The following is a 19,971-nucleotide window of genomic DNA, read 5'->3' as shown; positions in this document are numbered from 1 at the left end:
CATACATGGCTGAAAAGCTTTTATTTCTATTTACAAAAAATGAGCTCACACACTAAACAGTCTGAAAATCCTCAGCCATGAAATAGGTTTCTGAATTTTAAAAACATTTAAAGAAAGCAGGCGACTCAAAAAATTCAGAAGGGTAAAAATCACTCGGCGCCTAGGAGAAGGGAGATCTGTTTGAAGGCTACACACTCATCATTCGAGGCGCAATACTCATCGACATCAGTTCCTGGAAAAGGAGTTTGCACGCGTACGGCATTCTAACCAGAGAAATCTGGAACAAAAAGGTTGACAAATATTAGTAAAAAATGTATTTTTCAGTATTTATGCACCAACCTCCCCTTTAAAACTCCCAGGGCAGCTCTCACAGTAATTAAAGGAACAAATGCAGCAGGACTCGATGTTGAATATCTGAAAAAAGCAACAGAGATGAGGTGCTAAATCCTCAAAAGAATTTTTAAAAAGTGTTTGCCTGGTGCTGGGATGACAAAGTCAGCAGCACCAGGCAAGCATCCCTTAGGAGGGCGATCTATGTACATGGTGCCACATGTGAGACAGGGGGTGGTGGCTGGGTGTGAAAGCTAACTTCAAGAGTGGGGCGATGTCTCCGATGGGCAGGCACATGTTGCAGAGGACAGTCCTTCAGGTATCAGGCTCCCAAACCCTTTGAATTGTATCTGGATCACATACGGCAACATGCTGTAGGCATCTAATATGGCGCTCACTAAGGAGCAGTGGCCAGGTTCTGTCTGCCCAGGAAGGGTTGCAGCCACCGCGCCAGGCTTAGCGGATATAAGGCAATGCATGCTACAGATTCCACCTGGACCTCCGGAGAATGCTGGTTCTGTCAGCAACCACCGGTTGCAGACCCTGATTCCTTATAGGCTACTATCCAGTATCCAAAACTGGCAGTGATCTACCACACCCTCCCATTGTCATTCTTCAGGAAGCCTTCCCTTCTCCCATGCCTCTGAAGTCATTTAAGGTTATGAAATAAACATATAAAGGGATCTTTATTTCACAGATATTATTATTATTATTATTATTATTATTATACCCCGCCATCTGGCTGTGTTTCCCCAGCCACTCTGGGCAGCTTCCAACAGAATATTAAAATACAATACAGTGGTACCTCGGGTTAAGTACTTATTTCGTTCCGGAGATCCGTACTTAACCTGAAACTGTTCTTATCCTGAAGCACCACTTTAGCTAATGGGGCCTCCCGCTGTGCCGCCGGAGCACAATTTCTGTTCTCATCCTGAAGCAAAGTTCTTAACCTGAAGCACTATTTCTGGGTTAGCAGAGTCTGTAACCTGAAGCGTATGTAACCCAAGGTACCACTGTAGTCTATTAAACATTAAAAGCTTCCCTAAAGAGATGTCTTCTAAAAGTCTGGTAGTAGTTTTTCTCTTTGACATCTGTATACATGTATACAGATACAGTAGTTATGTTTGGATATCATCATGACAAATCCAAACAGTTTCTAGATGGACAAGTAACTAAACAAGTGAGAAAAGTCAAACTATAGCCTGCCTTAGTGGAATGCAACCCTATCTAGAAGAGGCTGAACACCACATCCTGCTCTCATAATTTCTATCGCATCTCAGCTGAGCTTCAATGGATTGGCCCTCACCCAGCACACTACAGACACACCAGTACAACTTCTGCATTGCCTTGCTTTAATTTGGTGTAATGCAGAGTTGGGAGCCAGCAGTCAAGCGTAGGGAAGCTGTGACCCTCCAGATAATGTAGGGCTACAGCTGCCAGTTGGGACCCAACTACAATTGGGAGCCCAACAGTTCCCCACCCCTGCACTAAGCAAACCCACCCAATGGACGGAACGCATCTCAAAACAAGGAAAGGTCCAAGTTAAGTTCTAAAATCTAACCTAGTACCTTAGGCGATGAGCATCCTACATACGGTGGAACCACAAGACATTCTCTGCACTGCTATGCTACCCTGGGTTTCCCATGACCCTTATTAAACCCAGATGTAAGGCAATCGTGTGGAACAATGTAGTGACTAAGGGGTTTGCAGACAGCACAAAACAGACAGGGAAGGTTTTGGCGGAAGCAACAGATTCTGCAGAGGGTTTCGAAATGGCAGAAGGCCTGAAGGCGGGAACCAAAAGGATGAGGAAGGATTAAGCAGGGCTGGTGAGATTAAGGAGGGCGAGAGAGAAACAGGTATCTTTCCACATACCTGTGTCTTATTACGGCAGCCCCTGCACTCGTAGGTGTGTGTCCTGGTGTTTGCTATTGCCATTAAGCCGCACAGGTTGCACACGTGAACCTGATACGGGTCTGATGCCTCAAACAATCTCTCTCGTAAGAACTGTGCTGCGCCGTGAGCAATCTGACAGTCTCTCTCCATTTCTCCAAAACGAAGGCCACCGTCACTTGGGGGGGGGGGGGGGAGAAACAAGCTTGTTTAATTCCACATTTTCCTAACCCAGAAGGCTAAGTTATACCCGCACTGCCCTAAATACAATAAACTACTGGAGCAGAATCTAAGTGGACTGCCAAAAATAACCAAAAGAGGAAGTTAAGAAATGAGGATTTTTTTTTTACAGAAGATACTAAAAAAATTCTTTGGGATTTTCTCAGGCCATCTGTGCTATGTATGAATGTCGTCTATGCAGGAAACAGCACAGGGGGAAATCAAAGGGACATTCAGCAATGATAAGATTCTGGATTGTAGGAAGTTCAGACAACCCTGAGCACCTCTGCTTTCAAAGCAATGTTCTAGCCCTTATGTTGTGAATATATGCTTGAAAAATCTGTGGGCAAAGCTCGGGGAAAATTTCAGAAACTAAAAACATTGCTAAGTGAGATTTCCAGAGGTGAGGGATGGGGTTTCTGTGCCCTTTGGATCTCATTGGCTTCTCCTGTGACAAGCAGAATATATTATGCAAAGCTGCAAAACCTGAAGAATGAAAAGAATGCTAAGTAAGTTGCGTCACTATATTTAATTTAAAGGTTGCAGAATTCAGCTTTTCTTGACACAGTGTTCGTGTTAACTTTCACGTAGGAGGGGAAACAGTGCAAAGCACGTCAAGGTCATAGGCTGCTTTACATGCAAACCAATTTAAGATTTATCTGCAAATGTTTCCTGCCCACAGAAGGTGACAATAACCAGCCAGGGTGCACCTATGCAACCCCCTTTCCAAAGACTTACAAGTCAGTCCACAAAAATGACTAACCAACAAAAAAATTTTTCCAAGCCCACCTCTACCAATGTCATTTGATTATGTCAAAGAACAAGCCCTCTTACATTTTAGACAAAAGTCTGCACCTGGCCACCTGCGAGGGATTCATGCTTACACCACAGGCAACTGAGAAAATGGCCTGTCATTTCATTCTAGACACCTGAGCCCATCTCCCTCCTCAGATGATAGTTTTTGAAAGGCAGGGACTATAAACAGACCCTTCATTGCTCCGGACAACATGTCATTAAGGTGCACATCTATTTCTTACCGGGATCGACCTTCCATAGGCTGCCTATTAAGGATCTGAATCGGCCCTCTTGCACGGGAATGGATTTTGTCATCTACCATGTGTTTTAACCGCTGGTAGTAAGTAGGGCCGATAAAGATCTGCGATGTGATTTTGCGGCCAGTGAAGCCATTGTACAAAACCTGGAGGGAAAGAACGAGACTCCGTGAACACCAAATCACAGGCAACGCGGCAGCACGGTTGACCTCCGGTTGCCACTCAAGACATGACGTACCTCATTTCCCCTCAGATGGTAGCCATAGTCAGACAGCAAGTTAGAAATCTTCTGCACGTTGACTGCATCATTGAAAGGTGTGGCGTCACCGATTTCTCCTTTATTTGCCGATACCTAAAAAGGGGAGGCAGGTAGTTTAACAGAGTACGAGCAGCTCCCAATTTATGCAGGGGTTACGCTCCAAGGCACAGCTTGTTTAAGTGAAATCTGACATATTTGAAACACCATCGAAAAAACCTGCAAACACCCCGCCCAGCCGCTTTTTTGTGACTTTTCACGTTACTTCAATATTCCCCAGTTCTTACCTTCCCTTGCAGACATTCAATCAAGTGACCAATGGTCATACGTGAAGGGATGGCATGAGGATTGATGATTATATCGGGGGTGATACCTTCGCAGGTGAAAGGCATGTCCTAGACAGGAAAGGAAAATGCCACTTATAGCTGCTTTCTGTAAACGTTTTATATATGTATACAGTCATACCTTGGATCTCAAATGCCTTACGACTCTTAATGTTTTGGCTCCTGAACGCAGCAAACCGGGAAGTGAGTGTTCCGGTTTGCGAATGTTTTTTGGAAGTTGAGCGTCCGATGCTGCTTCCACGGTTTCCAATTGAGTGCAGGAAGCTCCTGCAGCCAATTGGAAGCTGCGTCTTGTTTTTCAAAAGTCGAACAGGCTTCCAGAATGGATTCTGTTCGAGAACCAAGGTACAACTGTATATAATTCTGATTAATGCACATTTACTTGCTGTGAATCAACTGCTTTTTTGTACAGTGCACCAGCATTCTTAGGCAAGCTGTAAAAATGGTTTTGTTCCACCAGGCTTTCAATCTGTTCTGAATTTCCGCTGCTGTCCAGCTGTGCACTGACAATTCTGTTTTATGACACTCAGTTTTTATCTTAAGTAACGCTACATGGGGTTGCCCTTGAACATGATCCAGAAGCTTTTTATCTAGCTCAGAATTCTGCTACCCAAGTCCTTTGACAGTGACTTGCTACAGGAAGCAAATTAAATTATCGTTTTTCAGCTGCACAGGCTTCCTGTGTATTTTTAAGAGCCAGTTACACTTTAAAGCCCCTAAATGGCCGAGGCCTAATGTCCTTGTGCACTGCCTCCTTTCGTACAAACATTCCTGCCCCCAAAGGAATGTTTGATCTGTGTAGGGCCTTCTCTGTACTGCCACGGTTACAGAACGTTTTCCCCAGAGAGGCTCACAAAGAACTTGATTGGTCAAGCTTTTGGTTGCTTGTTGAACACCATAATTGATGGCATCCGTCTATCTCGAGACAATGGAATGTGCCTGTGGGGGTGATGTCAAACCACTGCATTAGCAGCACCAAAGTGACTTCCCTGGGTTGCAAGTCTGGGCAGTGTGTATGGAGATCTTGGGCTGCCTAGATTACAAGACCTCCATCTCAGCCTCACTGATGTGGTCCAAAGGAAAGCAGAGCAATACGTTTGGCACCAGCTTGGCTGCAAGAGTTGCAAAAAGGAGGCATACAAGGTGCCAACCAACCATCCTAGGTACTCCACTCTGGGAGAGAAAAAATAGCTAAGGAGTAAACCCTACACAAATCCAAAGAGATCACAGAAGGCAGTAGAGATTTAGGAGCAGAGTTTTCCTTCTCCTAGATGAGTGACCTTCTCAGGTTGAAGACCAACATTTTGAAATTATGATACATTAAGATCAGCAGAAGGGACCCTCTTGGTAGTTCCTCTAGGGGAAGCTAGGGGTAGTGGGGGTCTGGGACAAAGCATACCCTGAGGAAACCAAAGTTGCAGAACTCCCTGCCTGACACCTTCACTAATAACAGTTTCCGAACAATGAAGATATACTGTATTTTCCGTGTATAAGACACCCCCATGTATAAGATGACCCCTATTTTTTGGAACCCAAACTTAATTTTAAAAAGCTGGGGCGGTTTTTTTGGGAGGTTGTTAACGTTGGGGGGGGGGGGGAGACCACCCTTGAATTGTTTTTCTTTTTGGGGGGTTGCTGCTGCCAATTGCTCGCTCACTCAACATACCTTATTTTTCTGTATATACGATGACCCCCAATTTTGGCCTAATTTTTTAAAAGCAAAAAACAGTCTCTTACACAGAAAAATACAGTACGTCTCCACCATGGCCTTTGAAGCTTGCAGTGTGTATTTTTAGGACCTGCCCTACTCTTGTAATTGTAATTTGATTTAAACGGCTGTATTTAAAATTGTTATGACTTGCTCTACAACTTTAGGATGAAAGGCAGGTAATAAATCAAAATAATGATAATAGCTTCAAATACAAATTTCTAAGCATGTTTCTCCCTTGCATCAAAAGAACAGGCTGCTTTTACCTCTTGTCTGTACTGGATACCACAGGTACCTTTCTGCCCATGTCTGCTGGCAAACTTATCTCCAATTTGTGGGATTCTCACAGAGCGCACCTGGAGATAAAGAGGACAGTCGGTTACTCCAGAATTATGGCTTTATCATTAGCAAATAATCACGCATAACTCCTACGCTTACCCTAATTTTACAGAACTTGTATCCCTCCTGGTTCAAGGTAACCATGACCTGATCCACAATGCCCGTTTCGCTAGTGCGCAAGAAAGTGCTGCAGTCTCTCTTGGTGTAACGGCGGTTGGTGCTCTCCAGCTCGTCTTCGTTCTCGGGCAAAGTTACCGTCTTGCCAATGATGACGTCATCTCCCGAGACGCGCACGCCGGGTGCAATCAAGCCATCGTCGTCCAGTTTGTCATAGATGGCGTGCCTCATCCCTGGGGAAAACAAAGGCACAACTTCAACTCACCTAGCTGAACACAAGCATACCAGCACATCAAAGGCTTACAAAATCATCCCCCAACCCCAGTGATTTCTATATATATACACAAAAATAGGTGCCGGTACTCACCATGAAGTTGTTAGAGCAAATGCCACACTCTTTACCAACAAAAAGAGGTGCCAGTACTGCACACCCTTGAGTAACCCCTGAAAAAAGCACTGCCCCCACCCCAATTCTGGCTTCCTGCATGGTAAAAATATATGGCTGGTTGGCTAATTCACACACAGCGCATGGCTGACCTTGGTTCTCTGCAATTCCAAGTAAGCCCATAGCGCAATTCCTAAGTGTGGTTGTACTGCAGACCACCGCATGTTCTTAAGGTGATTGGGTGGCCTTTGAGTTCAGCTTCGTCCTTTGAGGCCATGATCCAGCAAAGCCAGATGCATGCAGGGGAAAGAACCAGACATACTAATGGTGGGGCTGTCACTTCCAGCACTGTCATTGTTATTTAGTTTTGTTGCTGAACAGCTAGGTTGATGGGGTAAGTTGTGCTAAGTTAAATTTTTAACATTTATGCTAAAAGGGGGGGGGGGGCTCATCTGTTTCACACAAATTTGTGATCTCAAAGGAACCATCCCTAGGAAGCATTTAATCTGTATGAAGTGTATTTGCACTGCCCATCACACCAGTGCAATACAAACCCAGGTTAACAAGTTTAAAATCTAATCTGTTGTTACAAGGGATAACATACAAAAAACAACAACCCAGTAGTTCCTTTCCCTGCAAGAGAATGTGCGAGAACATAAGGGGAAGCTGCATTGCTCTTTTTGATTTATAAGGGCACAGGAGAATCAAAGTTTTGAGCAGCAACCTGTTGACCTAGTTCTCAAGAATCCTTGTTTATTCTTACCTTGACACGTTTCACGAGTAGGTTTCTCAAACACTTCCTCTTGGTCAAATCCTTTCTTGGACTCTTGCTCTTTGTAAGAACGATAGAATACAGATCTGAAGGGGGGTGGGAATGAAAAAGGCCTCAAATTCAAGACCATTCTTCCAATTCAGGCTATGTTTCAAACAGACACGGTACAGGGTGCGCCTCAGTCAAGATTAGGACGCAATACTGAGGGAAACAGCTGAGGCAGTCCTATTAAGAGTCGGCAACTAGAAGCCCCTTGGCTAAATCCACCCCACAGTCAATTAGAGATGAAAGGTGTGGAAAACAAAATGTATTGTTAGGTTAGTGGGGGTGGGGCAGAGGTTGCAATAAAAGCCTGCCATCCCCCTTGCAGCCTTCTCAAAGAGGTTATTTCAAGGAAACTAGCTGCCGACAAGGGACTTCCAGGGAACTTATTGATTTAAGGCAATGGCACAAGAGACATTTCCCTGCTGAGAATTGCGAAGGCCTCCTGTCACTGGGAAAATGAGCTCTCCTCCTCAGGAAGTACCAAGCACATTTTTGATGCAAGCCTTCATCATTAAAAACATTCAGCCAACCAGCAGTCTGCCCTCACACAATACGGCCTGCGTGAAAACATAAAGAAGGTCAACGTGACAACTTCACGTTTTCACCCATCAGTTATCTGCCTACTGCGGTGGTTTTTGAACCGTGATCTGGAACATTCTGGGCTTCCTTTTAAGTATATATGAGCGGAAAGTTGCAGAAGCAGATTGCCACGATAGACATCTTGCATGCCACTGCTGATTGAGGGGAGAGCTGAACACCATCTTCTGAGGCACACTCTAACCTCTGCTGAGCGAGTCCTAACAAATCTGGTCAGCATCCCACATGTCCCAAGACTGCCTACCAGGATATGCCACTGCAGCATCAGCCGCGCAGGGAGGCATGTGTGTACACACAACTGGCAAGTGGTCCTTGGCAGATCCATGCAAAAACTGTTCTCTGGAGGTGCAAAGTCTGAAAGCCACTGTGCTATTGCACTTACACTTCCCATGCATGAAACTGCAGAACACCACTTGAGAATTAATCACAGTCGTACCTTTTTTGATGAACGCCTTGCGAGTTGAACGTTTTAGCTCCCGAACAGAGCAAACCGGGAAGTGAGTGTTCCGGTTTGGAAACGTTCTCTGGAACGCGAACGTCCAACATGGCTTACGCGGCTCCCAATTTGTCTGCAGGAGCTTCCTGCAGCCAATCGGAAGCCTCATCTTGGTTTCCGAATGTTTTGGAAGTCAAACGGACTTCCAGAATGGATTCTGTATGACTTCCGAGGTACGACTGAAATTAGATTTATATACCACCCCTTCATGGTACGATCTCAGGGTGGTTCACAGGATAAAATTCAGTATACAAACAAGTAAATAATTAAAACAAGAGCAAAATAACAACACACACACACACACCCTTCCCACAGACACATTTAAAAGGCTACAGAATATTAATCAGCCCAAGGCCTGATTGAAGAGGAACGTTTTCACATGACACCTAAGAATATATAATGAAGGTGCCAGGCGAACCTCCCTGGGGAGAGCATTCCACAAATGGGGAGCCACTACAGAGAAGGCCATGCTGCCACTCTCGGGACGTCTCGAGGAGGCGGCAAACAAAGGAGGGCCTCAGAAGATGATCTCAGGGTCTGGGGCGGTTTATTTAGGGAGAGGCCATCCTTGAGATATTTATCCTAAAGGACTGCCTCATACAGAAGTCTAAAGTCAAGTAGGTCAGACCTGAAGAAGCCCCTATCGACTGCCGAACGGTTCATGATGACAGAGTCTTCTTGGTTATATCCAGTATATGAAGCTATGGCGACAATGGAGTTGATGCCTGTAGGAGAGATTCAAGAGCACGACTCAGTTATCACACATCATTCCTTCTCCGTCTTGTATTTCTATTATCGTGTACCCAGAAACAGGAATGTCAATACAAAATACAAGCACATAGCAGTGTGGAAGTGATTTCTTAAACCTCTCTAGTGACTCCTTGTGGTGAATCCTGGCAATGCTGTTATGTAACAGGAACCTCATTTTGGTGAGGTGCAGGCATTTCAAGCAAAGTATTTTGTTTGTAGTGGCCACTCAAATGTTCCTCCTGCCTATCTGCAACTGCTTTCCGCTCACTACATCCAGTGCAAGCGAACGAACAATTATGCCTGTGCTCTTCTTAGGAGGTGGTCCACTGTGAGCCTAATAATCCGTATTTCTGGTCTGGCTAAGCAGGGTACAGTTGGAATTCTAGAAATACCTTGCGCTTGCTGAAAAGCTGGGAAACCACCACCTTGGTGGGATGCAATAAGGAAAGTACAAGCAAGGAGAAGAAAAATCAGTGCCCAAAATATGGGCCTGAACAAGAAAAATTATCTTGAGGAAAGCTCCGAAGGAGCACTGATATCAGTTGGCTTCATGACTAGGCAATAGCCAAAGTGCACTCTGACCCAACATGCGTTCTCAGTATAGCACACCCCACACCTAGGGAATAGCCCGCCCCCCCCCCAGTTGTTTTATATTGTGTTCTGACTGTAGGTTGGAAGCGTAGTTTTCATGTCAGAGCAAACTGACATGAAAACATTGGAAACATGTTGAGAAACTGGGAAGGAGAAAAACCACCACCTCTTTGCGAGACAGTTCGCAAAGGACTATCCTCTTGCATCAGCCGAGGCAAATCTTCCTGCTGCAGCAGGGACAGCTTGTATAGTCGGGCTCCGTCACTGCCAAACCACTTTGGCCCCACTCAGGTAGGGGCCGAGGGGCTGCCTTACCTCTCAAAGTGTCCCTCCCCATTACCAGGGTTCCAAATACTAAATTTCAGAAGCAGTGCAAAGAAGTTTCAGAAGAGGACCTTGTAAACATACCTGCTGGCAACTCTCTGAATCGCAGGTATTCCATAGAGCGGGTTGTTACAAGGGGTTTCTGAGGATAATACAGGACATGGGCAAGGGTATCCATACGGACATGGAAGTTGGTAATGTAAACGCCCATAGCCTGTTTCCCCATAGCAGACTGGTACGTGTTCCTAGGAGACTATGAAGATAAAAGAAGATAATTAAGATGGAAAACATCATTGCAGGTTTTTTAAAATATTTGCACACACAAGCAGATCTTACATATTCTGCCACGGTCCAGTTATAAAACTTTTTATTGTCTACCTTATAACAAATTCTACAAACCTGGTTGTGATCAGGAAACGGGATAATCGATGCGCAGACTCCTAGGATCATGGATGGGTGAATCTCACAGTGGGTGTAGGTTGAGCAGTAAGCAACGCCTTTCTCCTGCAAGTCATCTGGAGTCATGGCCAGCATGACAGTCTCCTCTTCTAGGGTGTCAATGTATTCTACTACACCACTGGCCACCAGATCCTGCCAGCTTTAAAAAAGAAAGAAAAAAAGGCCTCGATTATTTTAGGTCCAAATATCTGATTTTATATCAAGCAGGTGTTGTTCATTTGCAGCTGGTGAACTTAGAATTCTAGAGCTGGAAGAGACCCTGAGGCTCATCTAGTTGGGAATACTGTTTGTACTGTTTGTACTGTTTTTATTGTTGTTAGCCGCCCTGAGCCCGGCTTCGGCTGGGGAGGGCGGGATATAAATAAATTTATTATTATTATTATTATTATTATTATTATTATTATTATTATTATTATTATGCAGCAGTCCCATACGGGGATCAAACCTGCAAACCTCGGCATTATCAGCACCACACTCTACCCAACAGAGCTATCCAGTTTTCATTTAATGCAACTGCAAATCTTTCAGCACCTTCAGGACTTGGAATAGATGAGCAGCGTCGATGCAATTTTGAAGCCCTTATGCCCATTTACACAGGATGCTGTAACACACAACTGATTCCGCCAGAAGCAGATTCGGTAATGGATGTTCACTGGCAAATCATCTTTTCAGCTGGTGTGCTACAGCATATTGCCTAATCCACCATGAACAGCGCCATTTCACAAATGCTGGTGGCGAAGCACGAGACATGCACACCGTCCCTTAAGAGAAATGCGATAGGAATGGAAGCACCGTGCAAAGTTTCCCACCTGTAGTTGTTATATTCACGCTCTTTCAGCTGGTCGATATGCCTCTTCTTCAGCAGCAGCTTTTGCTTTTCCACGATCAGAAGTGGGCGGCAAATCCTGCCAGCGTCGGTGTAAATGCGAATTTCCCGCTCCCTGATATCCCTGATCATGGACACCTATATGAGAAAGCATCATGCTCAGAGACAATGGTAGGAGAATGGCCAAATGCCATTTTTTAAATGGCAAATGTTTAGCATAGCCTAAGCCAACCTGATGCTCCCAAGATGTTTTAAACTACAATTCCCATCAGCCCCAGACAGCTCAACCAATGATCAGGGATGATGGGAACTGAAGAGAAAAAGATCTGGAGGGGTACCAGGTTGTGGAGAAGTGATTTATGACATGCAAAAGAGTGCTTGAACTGGCCATTCTGAATTTTAAATGGATTCAGCAAGCCAGGTCCTACGCTATTAACAATCTCTACCTGAAATATAGCAGCAAGTCAATGAATATCCCAGTTACTGCATTCCGCTTGGTAGAGCAATATTATGACCCAATATCTACCTCCGATACAATGATGTCCATCTGACGCCGCAGTTTCCTTAGTGTGTTCATGAGCTGCTCCGGGTCCTTGTGTATCCCAACCCAACAGCCGTTCACAAAGATCTTTGTAGCGCTTCAGAAAAGAAGAAAAGGGTTCTGAGAACGTTGTCCTAGATTGAACTATACGGACGTTATCAATATTGAAACATCGTTTTCACACTTACTCTGCAATAGCTGCTGGAGAGATTTCTTCTAAGTTTTCCATACTCCATTCTTCTAAAAATTCCAGAATTGGGGATGGCTGAGACCCCACAGAGATATATGCCATTAGGGCTAGGTTCTTCACAAGCCCCACCGCATGACCCTAAGGACACATGGAGTCGGTTATTTTTTACACCGGCATCTCTTTAAGACCATGTGCAGATTTCATGAAATTCCTAAGGCACAAAAGTTCTGAATCGAAAACTTTCTTTATGGACATGTTCACATCAACCCTTTCCGCTGAGAAATTCTGCAGCACCCAGGTCTCCCCAAAGAGCCACGGTATTCTGAGGCATGTATAAACTAAGGATAGGTCTCAAACCTGCCTAGTGCTCCACTGTGCAAATGAGAAGATTGAACATAGGACTCTCCTGTTTTCAGACAGGGGACTTTCACAACCCTACCTGGAGATAACGGAAGCTGGACCCGAGACCTTCTGAATGAAAAAGCATGTGCTGTTGTTATATTTGTAACCTGCCTATCTGGCTGGGTTTCCCCAGCCACTTTGGGCGGCTTCCAACACATATAAAACATAATACTGTAAAACATCAAACATTAAAAACTTCACAATACAGGGCTGCCTTCAGAGGTCTTCTAAAATTCGTGCAGTTGTTTATCTCCTTGACATCTGACGGGAGGGTGTTACACAAGGTGGGTGCCACTGCCAAGAAGGCCCTGTGCCAGGTTCCCTTGCAACTTCCCTTTTCGCAGTGAAGGCCCTCTGTGCTGGATCTCAGTGTCTGGGCTGGACGATGGGGGTGGAGACGCTCCTTCACGCCGAGGCAGTTTAGAGCTTTAAAGTTCAGCACCAACACTTTGAATGGTTCTTGGGAACATGCTGGGAGCCTAATAAGCTTATGAGAAGCACAAGGGTTTCCTAAATCGCTTTTCCCTATACTAATCGCTTCCCTATACTAATCGCTTTTTATCAAATTTCTTCATGAAGTCTAAAAATGAAACCAACTGCCATTGCAAATAAAGACATAGATGAAAAACACTGAAGCGCATGGGCACACTGAATGCTTTGTTTTCAATCCTATCTCCTCCGCATTACCTCTGGTGTTTCAGCAGGACAAATCATTCCCCACAAAGTGTTGTGCAGCTGTCTGGGCTTTGCTAGCTTGCCATCTCTGCCAATAGGGGAATTCAAACGACGTAAGTGGGAAAGCGTAGATGCAAAGGTGAGACGGTTCAATACCTTCAGAGGTGCAACAAGAGGACATTTTTAGGCTTCCTCATGAGATCCAGGAATATACCACATATCAACACTGCCAAGGGCTAAATATCCAGTTACTTAAATTGAAAGTTACATAGAATCCTAGAGTTGGAAGGGACCCTGAGGATCATCTAGTCCAACCCCCTGCAATGCAGAAACTTGCAGCTGTCCTGTATGGGGACCAAACCTGCAACCTTGGCGTTATCAGAACCATGCTCTAACCAACTGAGTTCTCGTACAGTTAATGAACATTCAATTACAATATTCAGCATGACTCCAGCATGGCAATTTACTAAGGGTTCAATTCAGACCTGGCGAGCAGCCAGGGAGCATCTGACGCTACAGTAAAGCAAGTGTGGATCTAGAAGGAGCACAGTGGAAGAGTGAGATCTGCTCCCTTGCTGTCCTCAACCTTTTTCTTAGCTCTCATGCCCAAAATGTCATATTCCCTTTGCTCACAACCCATAGCCACCCACAACTGCTCTCTTGCAGAAAACAGAACTTTTCCTCTCAGGTCAAGGCCGCATATGACCTTCCAGCTGTTTCACTTTGATTCCTTAAGGCCAAGGGCGAAGAAGGACCCAAAAAAAGTCAAACAAGGCAGATTTCAGTGAGACCCCTCAAATAACCTGATCAAGTTAGAGGGGTTCAGATACGAATGACATGTTTACCTGCAACACACACAGCCTCATGAGAGAGATTGAACACTTACTTGAGATACTCCAGCTCTGGCCTGATGAGCTTTCTTCTGGTCTCCCCAGTTCCCTGTAGCTAATGAGTATTTCAAGCCATCCGATATAATCCTGGTTTTAATAGCCAGCTCCAAGTTAAAATCTTTCCCTCTGTCAATAAATTTTTGTGCATATATTCTAACTTCTTTCAGCAGGTTCTTAAACATTCTGTAGAAAAAGAAATCAGGAAAAAATCAGTTGTAGGGAGACGGGACCAGCTTTCCCCATAAAACATTTTGGAAAAACCTTTGAACATACATTATCAGTGATAAATAATAAGAACTTGTTGCACTCACCCTCTGAACAGGAAAGCGAGCAAGGGGCCTGCAAGGTCAAGCCGCTTGTTGCCATAGTGATCTCTGTCGTCCAGCTCCCTTCTCCCTAAAGCTGCCAGCAGAAGCCTATGAACCATGTACCTAACAAAATATGCAGGTTATTTAACAGGAAATGGGCATTCAGATTTCTGGGACAAAAAGAGGACATTAAGCTATTTTTAAATTACATCACTTTGAGGAGTTATCAACACATTATATACCTAAGATGTTTGGGGAAAATGAACTTGTAAATATTTCCTAAAATATTTGTTTTTATTATAATAATTATTTCTTATTATTTATTATGCTGATTTATTACTTTAATCAAGAATATTGCTACAGGCTTCTGTCTTCGTTTTCTAACCCTCATCTAAATAATGTGCAAATACATTCCCACAGGCAGACTGTGAATGTTTACATACCCCAGAAAGTAAGCTTTTTTGGTTTCACAGAAGTCACTGACACCGACATGCGGAAGCATCTCTTTCTGCAAAACTTCTTTTGCATACTTGATTCTTTTCTCCTTGGTGACTCCTGGCTTTGCACCTCTTGAGCCGATGAAGTTCAGCGCGACATTCTGTTCCTGGATGACGAACGCTTCATCCAATGAAGGCTTAACCTATCATATATATCAAAAAGACGGTGTTGTCAGGGTTGAGGAGCTTCCTGAAGTCAGCATTAAAATTAGATGTTAGAAACAGTTGTACCTTGGATCTCAAACACCTTGGTTCCCAAACAAATCGGCTCCTGAACGATCAAATCTCAGAAGTGAGTGTTCTGGTTTTCGAACGTTCTTTTGGAGGCCAAATGTCTGACGGGGCTTCCACAGCTTCCGGTTGGCTGCAGGAGCTTCCTGCAGCCAATCAGAAGCCATGATTTGGTTTTCGAACATTTTGGAAATCGAACGGACTTCCGGAATGGATTCCATTCTACTTCCAAGGTAAGACTGTAATGGCAAGCAGACATTACAGAATTAGTTGGTAAAAGTAAAACTGAGTGCAACCCATTTTGCATGCTGGGTTTCATTACATAAGGTTTCTGAATATACGTGTAGCTCTATGTCACAGATCAATATAAAAAAATCAAGATATTACCATTTCCATCATCTCAGGATCTTCAAAGTCATAAATTATATGTTCCAGTATATCTCTGTCAGACACAAAACCAAGTGCACGGAAAACGATAATAATGGGGACTTCCTGCTTGATGTAGGGCAAAGTTGCCACAATACGTTGCCCTATGGCACTCTTCTTTGCACCCTAGATATAGAAACAGATTTTCAAGGCATTTGTCTTCGAAGAGCAAATATTTATTAGTTTATTCGTTTCAAATATATTGTTTTTAGCAAAGGTTTAAGCCAAATTGCTTACCTGGCCGCCTCTGGCCAGCATGCTGACCCAAATCGTACTTGTGGGCCGAGAAGAATTTTCCAGGCAAGACCTGCACTCTCCGGTGTAGGCGTATTTGGAATCTTTCTTTGCAAACACATATACGGTATTTGTAGCCATCTTCTCTTGAGCAATCAGAACCTGTTTGGGGAATGAGCAAGCACAAAGACATAGCTCATTTTAGAGTCCACTTTTGTACCATTAACGTTGGCTGTCATTGTTCTTCATCTAAGATATGGCACACATGCCTTACGAGATCTCTGAGCTGAAGACTAGCGGAAGGAATGATGATAAAGCAAATGTAACCAAGGAGACCTGGATTCAGGTAGGTAGACATGTTTGTTTGATGCAGACGGGGGGGGGGGGGAATTGTCCAGTAGCACCTTAGAGACCAACTAAATTTGTTCTGGGTGTAAGCTTTCGTGGGCATGCACACTTCTTGAGATACCCTTCTTCAGGTATCTGAAGAAGTGTGCATGCACACGAAAGCTTATACCCAGAACAAACTTAGTTGGTCTCTAAGGTGCTACTGGACAATTTTTTTATTTTTATTTATTTATTTCAAGGAGACCTGGGCTCTCTCTATTCAGCAATGAAGCATTCACCATGTGCCCCCCCCCAAAGGTAAACAAAACCAACCCCATTAGATTACAATCAACTATTAAGATTACAAGAAAGGAGGTCTATGGGACTTCATTCTTGACATTTCTTACATATAATAAAAGAGTAAGGTTGTCGACATGCAGCAGTTCATTTGACTGCTGACAGGTGGCACTGTGAACTACACCATGACAACCGCCTTCTGAAAGCTGCTGGACCACTGCAGCTGGTTGGAGGGTGAGGAGAAGGGAAGCAGAGGAAGGAATCTGGGCTGGGCAGCTCAGGTGAACCACAAAGGAACAGCTCTAAGGAGAGAAGGGTAGGTTTGGTGAGGTGCAACATGGGGATAATATCGACAGGAGGTAGATGGGGTTGGTGAGCAAAGAAGAGGATAGGGTGAAGCTACCGTGTACCAAATGCATGGAATTTTCTGTGCAAGTCATTTTTTCATGTGAATTCCTAATTCTTACCTTTTCTGATCCATTAATAATGAAATAGCCACCAGGGTCAAGAGGGCATTCGTTCAGCTCACAAAGATCACGGTCTGTTAAGCCATTTAATAAGCAGTAGGTGGATCGCAGCATGATAGGAATTTTGCCTATGAAAGTTTTCTGGTGCTGCGTCTGCAACTGGTCCTCTCCTTCCTTAATAACTGTCTTGGTTATGTCCACATACAATGGAGCAGAATACCTTTGAAAGAGAAATTGCCATGTTTCAATGGAAAAAAAATAAATTTTAATTAAATATTAAAGAAACATGAGGTTTTTTTTGCCAAGTATTTGGGAATTTGAACTAGAAATACCGGTAGCTCTACAAATTTAGCCCAGGATTATTATTTTTTTGTACCATATTTCAGACATTGGTACTATTGAGGTTTCACCATATATCATCACTAATAACAGAAGTCGATATTGCTTACGTAAGGTTTCGCAGCCTGGCTTCATTTGGCATCATAGGTGATGGGGCACCATCTCTTTCCCAATGTGTAGGCTTGGAGAGATAAATTTGCTCAAATTTCAAAAGGTAGCGTGGCTGAAAGCAACACAAGGCTTCATTTAGAAATTCTATACAATGAGAAGTGGCAACTTTCATAGGACAGGATTTGGATTGCCTGACTTACACCTTACTTTGAATTATTATTATTATTAAAATTAACACAATAAGACTGGCTCTTACTGGCTCTTCCACTTCTCCTGTAGCATGCTGAGCTTCTGCTTGCAGATCAATTGGTGGTGCATCTTCAACAATTCTCTGCACAGACATCTGAATGAATTCATCAAACGAATCTAGCTGCTGTCGGACCAGGCCTTTTTCATCAAAATAGGAACTTTGGAAGGTAATTTGTGAGAATGAACAATTTAGTATAAGATCAAAACCAAGAATTCTGAAGTAAAAAGCAGATTGCTTTCATTTTTAGATTCCCGTGTGTATCATACCATCTAAAATGTTTACGCAACTGGTATTAATTTTAAAATCTGCTGACAGGTTTTAATCAAATAATGCAAACGATTAATTGATAAAAAAAATAAATCTTTAATTATCATTTGAATGAAAATTCAAGTTTTCTTACCTTTAATTGTCCTAGAGCAACTCTCAGATACATTTCCTGACTGAATACCCGCTATAGGACAGAATGTTTTATGTCCCTTTGGACTGGAGGTAAGAGGGGAGGATCTTCGTTAAAAATCTGTAGCATAAGGAGTTTATGCTGGGGAAAGTGATATTATACTGCACCATCCAGCCAAGTACTGTATATTCTGACTGGCAGCAGCTTTCCAAGGTCTCATGCATAGGTCTTTCCCAATTCTGCTTTAACCAGAAAAGTGAGGGATGGAACCTGAGACCTTCTGCAAGAATAGCATTTGTTCCATGTTCAGTTACTGATCTATGGGAAGAATGAGCTTTTACTTTTTAGCTGCTTCTGGCAGAACAAACCAAAAGATGAAAGGAATGAGAATGTGACCAGAAAGGACCACCTGAATAATTACACTAACAAGTAAGCAACATTTGTGGGTCTGGCAAGTGGCTCTTGCCCATTCATACAATGCAGCAAGCACTCAGTGGCATCTTACTTGTAGATAAGCCTCAGGAGATTTAGGCACAGCTGCACTTAGCAAACACTTGGTAGGGAAAAAAATAGTAGAATAAAGATTGAAGGAAGTGAATGAAAAAAGTGATCAGACAGATGCTCAAAATCAGGCTATTCGGGAGCATTCATTTCAAGTGTACAGTGAAAGTCTAACCTTTAACACTATGTTTAGCAATAAAGTGATTTTTCAGAGAACAGAATAAAATAATACTAAACACATATGCCATATTCTTCTTTTGAAATTCAGTGAGACTATAAGAAGTGTTTCAACTTTGTATTTTCCGTTTGGAAAGTTACCTGATCACAATCCAGCATGCTTCCTGCCACAAATCTGGAGTGATTTCATCATCGTCCTCATCATACTGCATATCTGCAAAACAAATATTTTCGCGAAATAGTATGTAGTTCCTTTTAAGAGTTTTCATCAAATGGCTCATTTCTGAAAAGTGCTTCTTTCCAAACTCCCTGACTGATAAACCCCAACTCCAGTCCTGCTTTCTGCACCTTAGAGAGACTGAACCTGGTCTAAGGGTTTACTCTGGCATCCCTCCCGCACAACAGGTAGGTGTGTGTGTGGCTGTCTGTGTGGCAGAGATCTGCCCGAGATTCTGCAAGTGGTTCATGGCATGTTCTACTTCCACTATCAGAGGCTGACCGCCTCTGCCTACCACTTACAGGGACTTTCAAGTGGCACGCAGGTTCTGCTCGCCAGCTTCTCACAAACATCTGAGAACAAGAAGCTAGTCCATATGAACTTTTGGTCTGATCCAGCTGGAGTCTTTTTAACGGATAGTCATTCAAAAAAGCCCCACAACATTATTATTATTAAGCAGGCTGAAGAGATGCCATAAGCCTTGATTTCTCTCCTCTAGAGTCACAGAAAGACATTAGACTCCCCGCCCTCCCTCAAGAAACCCCAACCGCCCCATAGACAGATGAAGGATCCCCCCCCCCCCGGTCTGCTTTCCCTATGTGGGACTTCACCTTCATCCGCGTCATACATCTTGGCGAAGGCGACTCAAGGCAGGTCACTAAACCGAAATGCAGGAAACTGAGGGGACGGAAGGCGAGACCCGAACAGCGCGCGCGCTCCTTTCTGTGAGAAAGAATGAAACGCAGCCGAAGAGTAGGAGCACTTGCTTAGGACTGCGCTTGCGCACAAGCTCACATTCCAACCCCCTGCCCCGGCGCGCGGCCACTTCCTTTCGGTCTCCAAAACGTCACTTCCGCTCGCGCTGAATTGCGCGCGCAATCTTACTGGCCCCTCCCACCCGCCTCCCTAATATAGTTAAGAGGATGGGTCTCTGACGAGGTTTTGCGCCTGCGCAGAGGGGCCCATAGGCCTTTCAGATAATTTACAAGAG

At 43.9% G+C, this 19,971-nt stretch overlaps 1 protein-coding gene across 1 annotated transcript; it reads right to left on the bottom strand.

The window, feature by feature from the left end:
- Positions 1-4: 4 nt before the first annotated feature.
- POLR2B (RNA polymerase II subunit B) lies at positions 5-19,832 on the bottom strand. The gene is made up of 25 exons (XM_083419539.1): positions 19,592-19,832; positions 18,905-18,977; positions 17,695-17,845; positions 17,438-17,550; positions 16,989-17,208; positions 15,901-16,059; positions 15,625-15,789; positions 14,953-15,149; positions 14,513-14,632; positions 14,198-14,384; positions 13,324-13,467; positions 12,233-12,372; positions 12,030-12,141; positions 11,487-11,641; positions 10,618-10,816; positions 10,303-10,471; positions 9,182-9,278; positions 7,407-7,501; positions 6,241-6,491; positions 6,069-6,158; positions 4,038-4,145; positions 3,733-3,846; positions 3,480-3,640; positions 2,206-2,401; positions 5-277 (listed from the first exon to the last, which is right to left on the bottom strand). Exons 1-25 carry the CDS (start codon positions 19,608-19,610, stop codon positions 188-190), a joined length of 3,525 nt encoding a protein of 1,174 aa, XP_083275665.1. The 5' UTR covers positions 19,611-19,832; the 3' UTR covers positions 5-187.
- Positions 19,833-19,971: the final 139 nt, after the last annotated feature.

Source organism: Podarcis tiliguerta (genome assembly GCF_965153285.1).
Source record: "Podarcis tiliguerta genome assembly, chromosome: 17".
NCBI classification, from domain to species: domain Eukaryota; kingdom Metazoa; phylum Chordata; class Lepidosauria; order Squamata; family Lacertidae; genus Podarcis; species Podarcis tiliguerta.
This window is presented reverse-complemented; position numbering and strand designations above follow the sequence as displayed.

Coding starts and splice junctions, on each gene's coding strand:
- POLR2B (XM_083419539.1), bottom strand. Junction 15,150..15,624: donor ATCCTGAGATGATGGAAATG/GTAATATCTTGA, acceptor TATATATGATAG/GTTAAGCCTTCATTGGATGA. Junction 14,385..14,512: donor CTCGCTTTCCTGTTCAGAGG/GTGAGTGCAACA, acceptor CTTTTTCTACAG/AATGTTTAAGAACCTGCTGA.